This window comes from Danio rerio, chromosome 22 (assembly GCF_052040795.2).
Source record: "Danio rerio strain M-AB ecotype USA chromosome 22, GRCz13ab, whole genome shotgun sequence".
NCBI lineage: Eukaryota > Metazoa > Chordata > Actinopteri > Cypriniformes > Danionidae > Danio > Danio rerio.
In genome coordinates this window covers 18,304,836-18,318,758 of record NC_141042.1, presented here as the reverse complement: position 1 = coordinate 18,318,758, position 13,923 = coordinate 18,304,836, and the positions used below count along the sequence as shown (strand labels likewise).

Genomic DNA, 13,923 nt, shown 5'->3' with positions numbered 1-13,923 from the left:
TACCAATCCAGAAACAATCAAAAAGGACAATCATTCAACTTTGTTTAAATAAGTCTTTCTCTGCTAGCATGTGGAAAACTTAAAATTTTGCTCTCATAGTGACATAGGAAAGGGAAGTTATTATATATTCCAGACACTCAATCTGTACGTTTCCACTCACAGCACCACTCCAGCAGCCACTGTTTCACTTTACTCCCTGAAGCAACTAGAGATTTAGAATAGCCCCTTTCACACTCTAATAACGATAAATAACTGTAATATTTCAGGATGCACCCAAATGAAAAAAACCTTGGCCAAAACAGAAATTTCACAATTCACTTGCATGGCCGAAAACTGAAAATTATTTGTAATAATCCCTTTTTTTATAAAACATTATAATTTAGATTTTTTTTTCAATTTAACTCGTTAACTTTAAAAAAATCAGGCAATAAAATTACGTCAATAGCCAGAAGAACACTCACAGGTCACTTTATTAGGTACGCCTGTCTAACGGTTTCTTTTTTATTTAGCCAATCACATGGCAGGTGGTGGTGATTTAGATTATTTATATGCATTGCCAATAGCTTGATTTGCTCAACTTTAAAGGATATTTCAATACTTGGATTTTTTTAACCATCTTTTACATCCCATAACGTAATATAATTATTTATTCATTTATTTTATATATAGTGTTGTTTAACTGAGACTCTTTTTGTTGCAAAACGTTTTTTTCTGCTCGCCATATTTCATTAGAATCTGTGATTTTTTACTTATATTAAAACTATATATATTTTTTGGATAGCATGATGCAGTGGCGCAGTAGGTAGTGCTGTTGCCACACAGCAAGAAGGTTTCTGGTTCAAGCCTCGGCCGGGTCAGTTGGCATTTCTGTGTGGAGTTTGCATGTTCTCCCTGCATTCGCGTGGGTTTTCTCCAGGTACAGGTGAATTGGGTAGGCTTTATATTGTCCGTAGTGTATGAGTGTGTGAATGAGTGCGTGTGGATGTTTTCCAAAGATGGGTTGCGGCTGGTAGGGCATCCGCAGCGTAAAAACGTGCTGGATAAGTTGGCGGTTCATTCCGCTGTGGCGACCCCGGATTAATAAAGGGACTAAGCCAAAAAGAAAATGAATGAATAAGTGAATATTTTAGGAAAATTGAAGTTGTAGGTTGGGTATCGCCATTTACTTTGAAATCCTGTTTTTTCCTGGTTTGTGTCAGCGAAGGAGAAAGGGAAGTTTGTTGTAATTTTATTTGGGATTCTTTATTTTAGCAGGTAAGTTAGGGATTATTTCCCCACAAGTTAGTTGTCTTTTTGTTTTTATTATTTTGGCTGGGATTCCCTTGCTTCCGAGATCTTTAGTTTGAAAATAAACATTGTTATTTCTTGCTAAATACCTGTTGTGGTTATTGTGAGCTGGGAGAAGGGGAAAACCCTATATTTATTATTTCACAACTTAATTTATACTCTTGTTTGTTCCCACCAACCATAGACTGGTCGGGGCATAACACCTCAGATTCCATGTTTTCAAATAGTTGTATCCTAGAAAACAATAAATCAATGGAAAACTTGTTTATTGAGCTTTCATTTGATGTATAAATCTCAATTTTGAAAAATTGACACTTATGACTAGTTTTATGCTCTAGCGTCACCTCGTAAATGAGGTGACAGCAAATGAGTCAAGAAGTGTCAGCTTACCAGCATTGCCATGACTGCACAGTAGTCCTATAGCAAACAGTAGCAAAAAGACCTGTATACAAGGTGAGTGTGTGCGGTTTATGCTTAAGCTGATAGAATAAAGCAGAACATTAAGCCATTTTAAACATTGATCATGACACACCACTCTTGAGCTTTGATTGACGCAGCAAAAAAAAAAAAAAAAAAAAACCTTCATTCGCATAGTCCATTGAAATGAATGGGTTTTGCGTGAGTGATTTCAGCATCCAGTATGCATTGTCCACAACTAAAGGGAGAGTAAAACGTGTGGTAACACTAGTTTAGGTCACATTTCATGCTATTAACTACTGGTTTATTACTTGCCTATTATTAAGACATTAACTCTTCATTAGTAGTTATAAAGTATGATCTTATTCTACATCCATAATCCTACAAAAACCTAATCCCAGTGTCTACCTTACTAACTATTAATACACAACTAATTGGTAGTTTATTCAGCTAGTATTGTGAATTGTGACCTAAACGAAAGTGTTACCAATGTGTGTTACCCATTTTTCTCTTTTGGCTAAAAACCGAAGATGCTGAAAAATCGGTGCATCCCTTGTAATATTAGCAGTAAAGTAAAAGTACTTTACTGCTAAATAGAAAATATTCACACAGGCAACAATGTTCAGTGATTTTTCCAGGAAAGTAGCATTCACACATCCTTTTCAAGATACAGATTAATTCTGTGACATAATTAGCCAAAAATTACCTCGAAATGACCCCAAACTTTCGCATTCATGCAGCTGCTTTTGTTCAAACCAAAATACGGAACTTTTGGGGAAATATTGTAGCTAGCATACAAAGGCAAAGGCGCTAACCATAGTAAAATGTGATGTTTACACACAAATGGCTTCACAAATGATTGTGCCATGGACACAGAAAAGTGTTTTTAACAACTGAGATGAAGAGCTCTTCTGAAAAGCAGCAGCTCATTTGCATTTAAAGACACACACACACACACACACACACACACACACACATAAACAGTTTTGCTTAAATACAAAATGAGTACAAGTTTGATAAGCATTAATAAACTTTAGAAGCTTTAAGTGACTATTTTTAGTTTACTTTCCAGATTTGACTCAAGATTGGTGCAGTTACCTGTAAAACGGCACCTGCAAAAAAAACAGTCCGATCGAGCATCCAAGTGCAGCCAGGTGTGCACAATCCATATGCAAATGAAGCCAGCATCGGGAGTGCGTGAAACAAGAGCAGCAACATCTGGAGATGAAAAGAAAAGACATCACGCAACAGGTTTGATTTGAGCGAGTGTCAACACTACATGCCTTGTTTCTGTATGCTAGAGCTTTGATGGCAAATTAATGCGGTCCAACTCTATCCCCAAGGGCGCCAGCGCTGCCGCAGCAATGCACTCCTGCTGAATACAGATCGGGCCCACTGCATTGAGTTCACACCATCATTCATATTTATCGAGGCTTAGATACACAAACATGGAGCATTACGCTTGATTAAAGCCTAAAGTGAGTGTGGTGGTGTTGCTAAAACAGGGTGACCTCAGATGGAGTTAGAACAAGCAGTGAAAGTCGGTGAAATCAGATACACTTCTAGACAACCCAGGCTCATTCTGAAAACAGTATCGCTATATACATTTCTAGAGAGCACGCAGTTTTTGTTTTTGCGAATCCACCAGAGGCCGCTGTGTACGCTTTTTGAGATCTCAAACTTCTCTCATGAGTGACATTCGTGCCTGCTGTTCTCATCTAAATCCACCAGAGGCCGCTGTCAACTGACTGACTGAGTGATCGACTGACCCATCCTCCTCTGATCCTCCAATTGACCCGCCTAACCACTTCCCTAAACCCAAGTGACAGTTTTAAAAAGTAATACAGAAAAAAAGCCCTCGCCTAATTTTACCAAGTTTTCAGATTTTACCACATTCTTACCCTCTTATTTACTTCGTTATTTTATTTTTTGGCTTCTGTTTTTGTCTGAAACCATTCTTTGCTGGACTCAAACCCTGTTGTCGTGGTCTACTTCTCTCTGCTTTTCAAGTCTGCCGACATACATGACGAGCTACTGAACAAGCTGGTAACAGCAGGAAAGCCATTCATACGGAGGTAAGGGGTCATCTGTTAAGTGCGAATAGGAACGGCATCATACCCGTAGCCTGTAGCCATACACCTGTACTGCATGTCTTTGGACTGTGGGGGAAACCGAAGCACCCGGAGGAAACCCACGCCAACACAGGGGAGAACATGCAAACTCCACACAGAAATGCAACTGACCTGGCCGAGGCTCGAATTAGCGACCTTCTTGCTGTGATAATTTGTTTATTTATAACTTAATACAAACTTAGAATAAGGTATTATATAAGCAGAACTGTAACAATTTATTATCACTAGAACTATTTATTATCAGACTATTATTAGTTGTTTTTAAAATTAGAAATAATCAAGTAATTTTCACTTCTTAACTTATTTTTGCATACAATATATTTTTTATTTAATGTTTTATTATGAATAATACAGTTTATAACTTATATATAAATGTGTGTGCGTGCTTGCATCTGCATGTGTGTGTGCGTGTGTGTGTGTGTTACACCATGTCTCAAATAATTCCAAGCAAAATTAATTCTGTCAGAATTTCGTCAAAATACCTCCAACATCAATTAAATTTTGTAATTAGATGGCAAATAGATTCAATTATATGGTATGTATATGTTTTCCACCTCTCCTGATATATATCACTGCATTACCTTGTTAAACAATGATAACCCAAATATTAACAGAACTCGTCAATTTTATTAGTCGTGCAATCTGTCAGACAGTAAGTAATCCAATCCACCTTTTGTCCAGGTTTTAGTTGGAAATTCATGAAAAAAACATGAAGCACTGTACTCCTTCAGTTCACGTAAACCTTTGATCAAAGTCTTATCTTCATTAGAATACACATAAATACGTAATCATTATGGCAGTATTACATCATTGCAAGAAAAGTAAATACAGTAAAAGGATTATTGTAATGCAAAGACATCACTGTTATTGCAGTATGAAATTCAGTCATTCTTATTCCTGTAAAACACTAAGTAGACTTTGAGACATGTACAGTATATAATATAATATAATATAATTTAATATAATATAATATAATATAATATAATATAATATAATATAATATAATATAATTTAATGTTTAAAAATCTTTTTTTATTTTTAGTACATATTTTATATTTATATTTTAGCTTATAAAATCCATTGTAATTTGAGTGTAAATAACAATACAAGGACTTGTACCATGCCAAATGCAGATAAATATTCTCCCCCTCACTCCATCATCCCCGAGCGCAGGGATATTATGCGATTGAAGCAGGTCTCGGTCTTCAGTACAAACATACGTGTTTCTGCTCCCTCATTCCTTATCAAACACATTACCACCCATGTCACAATCTCTCCGTCACGTCCCCTTGTTTGAGCTGACGGGAGGTTTTCAGCCAGGACTCATGGGTAGGATTAGCTTATCAAGTACTCGCAGCACATCTCCTAGCTAATCGATGGGCCTCCATTGTGCCTGGGCTCTAGCTAGAACAAGGACTTTTGATAACCTATTGACCGAAGTGAAACCCCAATCTAAACCGAAAACATCACCTTCCAAACCCGCGCGGTCGGTCGAGACAGTAGAGATATTCTTGGACTACTCAAGGTGACAACCTTATTGAGTGCTAATGATGAGAAAAACCAGTCATTTAGAGGAGCTTAATGTTATAAAGCCAAGGCTGTTAAGAAGCAAAGTGTGCTCGAGGGCCGCCATAAGCTGAATGTCAGAGTATCTCACCATAACTTTGGGGAAGCCCACGGGATCCTTTAGATACGGTTCATACTCGGTCACATATTTGTTGAGGATTTCCAGCGGGCAATCCAGGACTGCCTGTGTGGATAGAGATGGGAAATTTGTTGTGGCAATTATTTTTTGTTGAACTGTAGGCATTATTTTCACAAAACATAATACAGGCACCATGTTTAAAGGGTTAGTTCACTCAAAAATGAAAATTATGTTACTCACCCTTATGTCATTCTAACACCTGAGACCTGATACCAAAAAACATCCTCATAACAGACCTTCAGTGGTTTAATCTGAATATTATGAAGCTACAAGAGTGCACACTAAAAAAAATAAAGGCTTTATTCAAACATTACTTCCTTTCAGTGTCAGTATATTGCGCACATTCAAGTGTTGACATATATCCTCGAATGTGTCTGTGCTTTGTTACAGAGGAAGTTTGTGCAGATGTCTGGGATATACAGTACTATACAGCCTAAAAGTTTTAGACCGCTAGTATTTTCACTAATAAAGGATTAAAGTTTGTTATTTCTATATTTTTCTGTAGCATGTCAAAACCTACCTGCAAAGCTACCTGGAAAACTATGGGCAAATGTTTTGAATGCAAAGTGTGCTCATATTAAATGTTGATTTGATTTAGTTAATATAAGTTATGTGATAAATAAAATGTATTTTCTGCAATAAACTTTGAAAGCATCCTCACTTTACAGCATTTTTACAGCAAGTGCTTAAAACTTTGAACAGTACTGTTGTCACGATCCCCAGAGATCTAATCCTTGCAGATCACTGGAGAACTACACACCTGTCACTGAATTGGACTACAAATACCATCATGCACCTTACACACACCAGTTCCTCATTGCCCCTGATTACACACAGCTGGTTACTCAGCATGGACTGATTACCTGGACTTTATATTCACCTCTCACACACATACACACACACACACAAACACGTTGCTGATGTCGCACACGAACTGAAGACCGGGTGGGGGGAAGGGGGGGATGCCGCTGGGGCACTTCAGATCCTTTTGCAAGGGCACTTTTTATGCAAGACTAAAAAGGGCATGTGCACTGCTAAGGTTGAGCCTTATGTGTGCACGTGCCTGGGCTTAAGACTTTTGCACAGTTCCGTACATCAGTGCACAGTGTTCATAAAAGTGTGTTCTATACTGACACTGAGGAAAAGAAACTTTTTGTGTGTGGGTGTGCACAAAAATATTCATGTTGCTTAATGATATTCCAATTGAATCACTGAAAATTGTTGGTAGCTTTTTAGAATTTGAGTGAGTTGGGGCTCTTGCTGTCTATGGAAGGTTAGAGAACTCCCATATATCATCTTAAATATTTTAATTTGTGTTCTAAAAATGGAACAAAGGTTTCAGGGGGGTGAAATATAGTAATATGTAAAATATTAGTTTTTACAAATTTTACAAAGTGGATTGAACATACAAAAATTATGTCATGACCAACCCCCCCTAAATACATTTCTGGAGAGAGCAAAATACCTCCCAGGAGCTACATTTTTTGCAGTTATTGTTTTCGCAAATCCACTGGAGGCTCTGTACGCTTTTTCAGATCTCAAATTTCTCTCGCGAGTGCCATTTGTGTCTCCACCAGAGGCCACTGTTGACTGATTAACTGACGGACTGACCAACCCTTTGATTTACCCACCTTCTCCCTTCCCTAAATCCAACCAATAGTGTTTTTAAAAGCATCAATTGACCTGCCCACCCCCTTCCCTAAACCCATTTTTTTGAAGGTTTTTTTTTTAGATTCGACCACATTCTTACCCTTCATGTTATTTACTTATTTATTTATTTATTTTTTGGCTATTGTTTTTGTCTTTGGCAAAAAAAGGTAATGATTCGCACTCAACTGCTTAAAAGACAGACATTTCGGCACAAAGCCTTCCTCAGTGTTTTTGTCTTGCTAACTTTCTGGAACTGTTCTTCACCTGACTCGAACCCCATCATCTCAGTCAACTCTGCTCTGCATGTCAAGTCTGCCGTTGTACGTGTTGAGCTACCGGAAAATTGACATAGCGAGAAAGGGAACAACGTCATACCAACCTGTAGTGTTTGTTTTAAAAACAAAATGTAGCCATACGTAGCGCTGCCACATAATTCGTAATCTCCAGAAACGTAAATAGGGCTGCATTTTTTAGTTATATAAGTTCAGTGAAAAATGATTAGCCCTCTTGTGAAATATAAATACTTTTCTAAAATTTTCCAAAGGGTGTTTAAAGAGCCCATATTATGGGTTTTTGAAAATTCCCCTCCATGTAGTGTGTAACACAGCTCTAAGTGAAGTGAAGTATCCAGCTAAGGCTTAAATCTGTTAGTGTACAGTGTTTAAAACTGTTGATTCATCTATAAAAGAGTCGACTCATAGTGCTTCAAACGAGTCGCCTTGATACCGAGTCATTAGGTATTTCGCCATGACGTACGAACGAAACCAAGTTATTCACGTGCACGCGCAAACCCGGGAGATTTCAAACCTGAGGCCCCGCCCTCTGACGCAGAAACCCAGACACACACACACACACACACACACCCACAAACACACACACACAAACATGCCGGTCGATTGAAGTCACACTGCAGATGGATATATTGAGTCTCTACCCAAAGATGAAACCTCAGCATTATAGCCAAGCAGTTGGAAACTACTGGAAACTTCTGGAAACTACATGCTACAAAGAATACTTCATCAGCGTTTGTTAAAGGAAGGATCATTAAAGAGTAACTTACTGATGGACGTCAGGATGGATTTTTCTTCCTCCATTTCTCAAGTGTAAGTACGTGCGGTTAAAGTTGCCTCGTTGACTCTAGCTTAAAAATGTATTTAGTTGTAATTTGTTACTTGTAACCGCGTGTTATGTATCAGGTTAACTGGCTATATTCTCTTATCGCGTGCAAAGTCACGTTAAAAATGCGATGCGTGCTGCTTTGTTAACGGAGCTCCGTGGACGAGGAGTAGTGTGTGTGTCTGTGTCTGTGTGTGCGTGTGCGTGCGCTGTCGTCCGGAGGTGTGTGTGTTTGTGTGTGTGTGTGTGTGTGTGTGTGTGTGTGTGTGTGTGTGTGTGTGTGTGCGCGCGTTGTCGTCCGGAGCACGGTTAAGTGCGTGTGTGTGTGTGTGTGTGCAATATGTGTATGTGTGTCTGTGAAAAGAGCAGAGTGAGAAGCTAGGAGATCTCCTCAACTGTTTTTGGAGTTTTTGCTCAATAAAATAGTTAGTCGTCTGAATTTTCAAGTCCATCGTCTGTATTTACATTGACCCATTGGCAGCTAAAATCCACGCCTACACTATCGAGCGTGTATGAACTGTGATTACTTTTATATTGCTGATTAGCTGTTTGGCATTTCACTCTCTGACTGAAGGCAGTCGACCAATCGCAACAGACTGTCATTGGTCCAATCGGCGCAGATTAGCTTCGTGCTAAGGAGGGGTTTGGGAACAAATGAATCACTGGACGATTCATACAGGAGTCGCTGGGATAATTAGGTAAAAATAAATGCAGATTATAAGACCATGAAAGTGTTTTTTGACCTTGCATGCATATTAAACTGTTGTTGGAGACCCTTACAACCAAGATATGACCCTGTTTCATGTATAATATGGGCTCTTTAAGATAGTTGTGACAGTATTTCCTTATTTATAGTTTTTTTCTTCTAGAGAATTCTAGAGATTTTTTTATTTATATATATATATATATATATATATATATATATATATATATATATATATATATATATATATATATATATATATAATATTTGTATAATAACCCATATGGTCGAATGCATTGGAAAAACCACCTATAGTACTCTCCACCTACTGACCAAAAATGTGAATATTTTTGAGCTTGTTTTGTAAAAATTGCTCCAAAACAAGGTGTTTACATTTTGCAGAGTTGCACTAAAACACATGGCTTATGATTTAAATAGTTGCCGCCAAGTTTGTTTCATTTTCTTGCTCGTAAAGCTGCATAACAAGCTTATTCATTTAGTAGCACAGCAGTGAATAATCTTTGTGAAATTTACACAGAACTTTTCTCTAAAAATTAAACATTACAACAGAGTTTCTCAACCATGTTCCTGGAGGATCACCAGCACTGCATGTTTTTCGATCTCTCTTTTGTCTGTCACACCTATTACAAGTTTTGTTGTAATGCTAATGAGCGAATGATGTTAAGCAGGTGTGTTTGATTAAGGGGACATGAAAATGTGCAGAGCTGGTAGTCCTCCAGAAACATGGTTGAGAAACACTGCATTACAATATATGTTAATAGAAACAGTTTACAACCACTTATGATCAGATCAGACATATTTACCACCAACATACCAGTCCTCTAAAGATAGTAAATCCCATGGCAGCTAGTAGATATACCACAAAAAGCAGATCCAGAGGGCGCCATATTAAAGCCTTTTTCTGCTCGCGTTCAGCCTGATGAATACAAACATTATTGATCGAATGTTTCTAATTCTCATTAACCATTGATTAACATGTGGTGTTTTACCTTGTCCGCACCCACAAGACGCATATCTCTGGGCCTAGAGAAAAAAGACACAGCTCCCCATATTGGCACCAACAAAAAGGGCATGTTGAGCCAAAAGGCAGGACGTATCTCGGAGCCATATTTACCTGCATATAAAATGTGTTTGAAGGAAACGTCTATAATATTCAGCAACATTTTTGATGTTTAACGTTGACTCACCAACCACGATTCCAGGTACAAACACAATCATGTTGGCGCACAGCGATCCAGCCCAAAACAGCCCCAATGTGCGGTATTGTTGTCTAGGATGATAGGAGACGCTGATTTAGGAACATCCACTCCTTTTTTTAAACATCGCAGCATGTAGTTATGCTTGCCAGATTCATAACCTTATTTTTTATGGAACCAATTCTTACCAATGTAATTAATTTTTTGTTGGTCTCATCTAATACAGGCATGTTGGCTTATATTAATCATATAATAATAAAAAATATTTTTCATTTCTAACTAGAATACTGAGTGTATACTAACCTTTTGTTACGGACTAATTTAGAAACATCCATCTCAAATAACTGCACACTATGAAATATTTATTATGCAGTAGTTAATTTGTTATTTGTTCAGCATTAAATATATATTAATAGACATTAGTAAGCAGTTTATAAATACAGTTAAACATTATGTAAACGTTGCTAAATAACATGAGTGTCAAAATAACAAAGAACATTTGATAAAACAACAGCAATTTAACAATATTCAGTTGAAGTCTGAACTATTAGCCCCCCTGAATTTTTAGACCCCCAGTTCATTTTTCCTCAATTTCTGTTTAAACGAGAGAAGGTTTTTTTCAACACACTGTGACATTTAAAGGCTTAAGTTGGTTAACTAAACAGGTTAGAGAAATCAGTCAACTTATTGCATACCGATGGTTTGTTCTGTAGACAGCCAGGAAAAAAAATTGCTTAAAAGGGCCAATAATTGTGTCCCTAAAATGGTTTTTGAGAAATTAAAAGCTGCTAGCTTTTAGCCGAAATAAAACAAATAACACTTTCTCCAAAAGAAAAAATATTATCAGACATACTAGGAAAATTTCTTTGCTCTGTTTTGAAGGATTCGGATTTTTGCTTTCCAGTCCATCTCATCATGGACCATCGTTTATCCTTTTCATCATCCTGTTTCTCAGTATTTAACTGTGAATTGATTTTAATTAATGATTAAGTCAACACATTGCTTAATATAAGAATGTTCAGTGCATTTGCCTGTCTCTTTATACCTTTTTTCAGGAGCCAGCAAACTAGGTCAGAGGTCATGGAGACCTTGAGTGGAACTGAGGGCTAAGGACTGGAAACAACTCTTTCTATTGTTATTTCTAGGAGTTAATACTGTCTAAAATGTCTAAAGTGATTTTGCTATTTTTACGGTTAAATCTTTTAAAGTGATTCTACTTTTTATTCAAGATAGACTTTGTGTAGTAAGAATATAACTGCCTGAATGTAGATTATACCAGTTTTTAACCAGTTTCGATAAAGACGGCTGACAGTACACTCAGCCTTGGATAAGAAACAGATTATACTTTAAGTGTGTGTGTTCTATTTGATTGTTGATCCGTTTCACAGGTCTGGAGCCAGCTCTAATCAGTCTAAGGGATGTCTGACGTTTATGCTTAAGATATTGTTCAGAATGTACGCACAAACCCCACGTGCAAATGTTCCTAGTCTATCTGTGTTTTAACCAATCAGGTTAGGACACCTGTATGTGTGACTTGATTTATTTATTTAAATCTCTGACTCCGGCTCTTCTTCATCTACCAGGCTGGTCATTCTTTGGGTCAATCTGTAAACTATCCCTACAGTTTAACATCATTTGGGAAATATTTAGAAAAGAAAAAAAATTCAAAGGGGGGCAAATAATTCTGACTTCAACTGTATATATTAAACATGAACACGTATTTCAGTGTTACTCTCAAAAATGACATTTGTTGTTTGTTCAAACTACTTCTTTAAAATGAGCAGAGCAACACAACTTTTGAGGGGGAATTTTTAGGGAGACAACTTAATAGTTTTATATTCAATCAACATAAATTTGCAAAAACATATGATCAGCACTTACTAATCGCTGTAGAACACTCCCTGTCTTTTAACTGAACTACAATGCCCTTCATGCCCTTCAGTCACACACCTATTTCAGTTCACCTCCTGATTGCACACACAGCTGAAGCTGATCAGGACTGATAAACTGAAACGGGTGTGTGACTGAAGCACTGGATGAGATTTGTAGTTTGGTTGAATGACAAGGAGTGTTCTCCAAAGATCTGCAGCGTACATTTCTTAATGTTGTCCCAACATAAATCGATTTTGTGGAACCCAGCATTCTTTATTGTGTATTCAGTAATTTTAAAACTGTACAATACTTTTATTTTAGGTAAAAGAAAAATAAGGTTGCAAAGATAGATTTTTCATATGATACAGTTGTAGTTTCATTTTTGAAAGATATATATAAATATATAAATATTATATTTGTATATATAAATATATAATTGTTCTAAATCCCTCTGTCGTTCATTCTTTTCTGTTTGGAATATTAGAATATTCTGTTTAAGATTAGGAATATATGAAGAATATTCAGTTTAGAGCAGGGGTGTCCAAACTCGGTCCTGGACGCTTGGTGTCCTGCAGTATTTAGGTCCAACTTGCCTCAACACACCTGCAGGGATGTTTCTAGAAAGCCTAGTAAGAGCTTGATTAGCTAGCCCAGGTGAGTCTGATTGGGGTTGGTACTAAACTTTGCTGGACACCGGCCCTCCAGGACTGAGTTTGAGTACCCCTGGTTTAGAGCCTTTAATTCTCATTTCCAATGGTTTTCCAAAGCATAATTAGTCCTCACTCTAGAACAGGGGTGTCAAACTCAATTCCTGGAGGGCCGCAGCTCTGCAGAGTTTAGTTCCATCCCTGCTTCAACACACCATTCTGTAGGTATCAAACTAGCTTAAATCACTCAGTTAATTTGATCAGGTGTGTTTTAAAGTTTAATTAGGATTGGAACTAAACTGTGCAAAGCTGCAGCCCTTTGACACCTGTGCTCTAGAAGAACTCACAAAACTGTATGAATTTAATGAAGCATTTATTAACATACAGGTTCACAATTACTACATGCCTAAAAAAAGATGTATTAATGACCATTTGAATTGTTTATTAATCATTCACTTGATCTTAAAAACCGTGACTAACCTTAAGTAACTGGTTTATAAATATTGCAATACGTTTGTAGTAAAAAATGAATGGTAGTATGAAAATCAATCATTAGGCACATTATACACTATACTACTATTTGTATAGCTGTATTTATAAAACTAATGTCAATATTGTTTACTTAATTCTATTAACAAAGAGTTACTGCTTAACAAATGATGAATTAATAATTTGTTGATGCTTAATAAATGATTTATAGTGTGCAGTAATTATAAAGTGTTCTACTGCAAAAAGAAAAGCTGAATTCTACACCATTCCTTCTTTCTGTCCCAACACAAATTGATCAAGTTAATCATTTTACAAATTTAAGTGGATTGAACATAAAATAATAAAGTTGTCCCCCACAATTTTTTTTTAATTGTGTTGGTTCAACTCATATTAAATATTAGTTTGAACAAGCAGCAAAAGTTGGTCTAACCTAATGTAGTCTTGTTGTTTATTCAATAGTTTAAGATACATTTTTTTCATCTGTATCTAGAATACTGAACAGAGTGTTACAAACCTGCTTGACATGCGATGTATCAGTATCAGGTAAAGGATGAAGTGTACAATACCATCCCAGTAGCACATCATGATAGCATAGGGTGTACCAAGATAAGGCTCCCCCTGGAAAACCAGCAAAACCATCGTTAGACGGGGAAGATTTATACTGCAATCGATAAGATCAACTTGTCTT

At 36.9% G+C, this 13,923-nt stretch overlaps 1 protein-coding gene across 1 annotated transcript in view; it reads right to left on the bottom strand.

The window, feature by feature from the left end:
• tm6sf2b (transmembrane 6 superfamily member 2b) overlaps window positions 1–13,923 on the bottom strand; it is a 35,051-nt gene that overhangs the window by 6,309 nt on the left and 14,819 nt on the right. Inside the window, 6 exon segments of the mRNA NM_001080661.1 lie at window positions 2,803–2,922; window positions 5,494–5,586; window positions 9,846–9,947; window positions 10,021–10,145; window positions 10,219–10,301; window positions 13,750–13,853. Coding sequence (NP_001074130.1) covers window positions 2,803–2,922; window positions 5,494–5,586; window positions 9,846–9,947; window positions 10,021–10,145; window positions 10,219–10,301; window positions 13,750–13,853 — 627 coding nt within the window.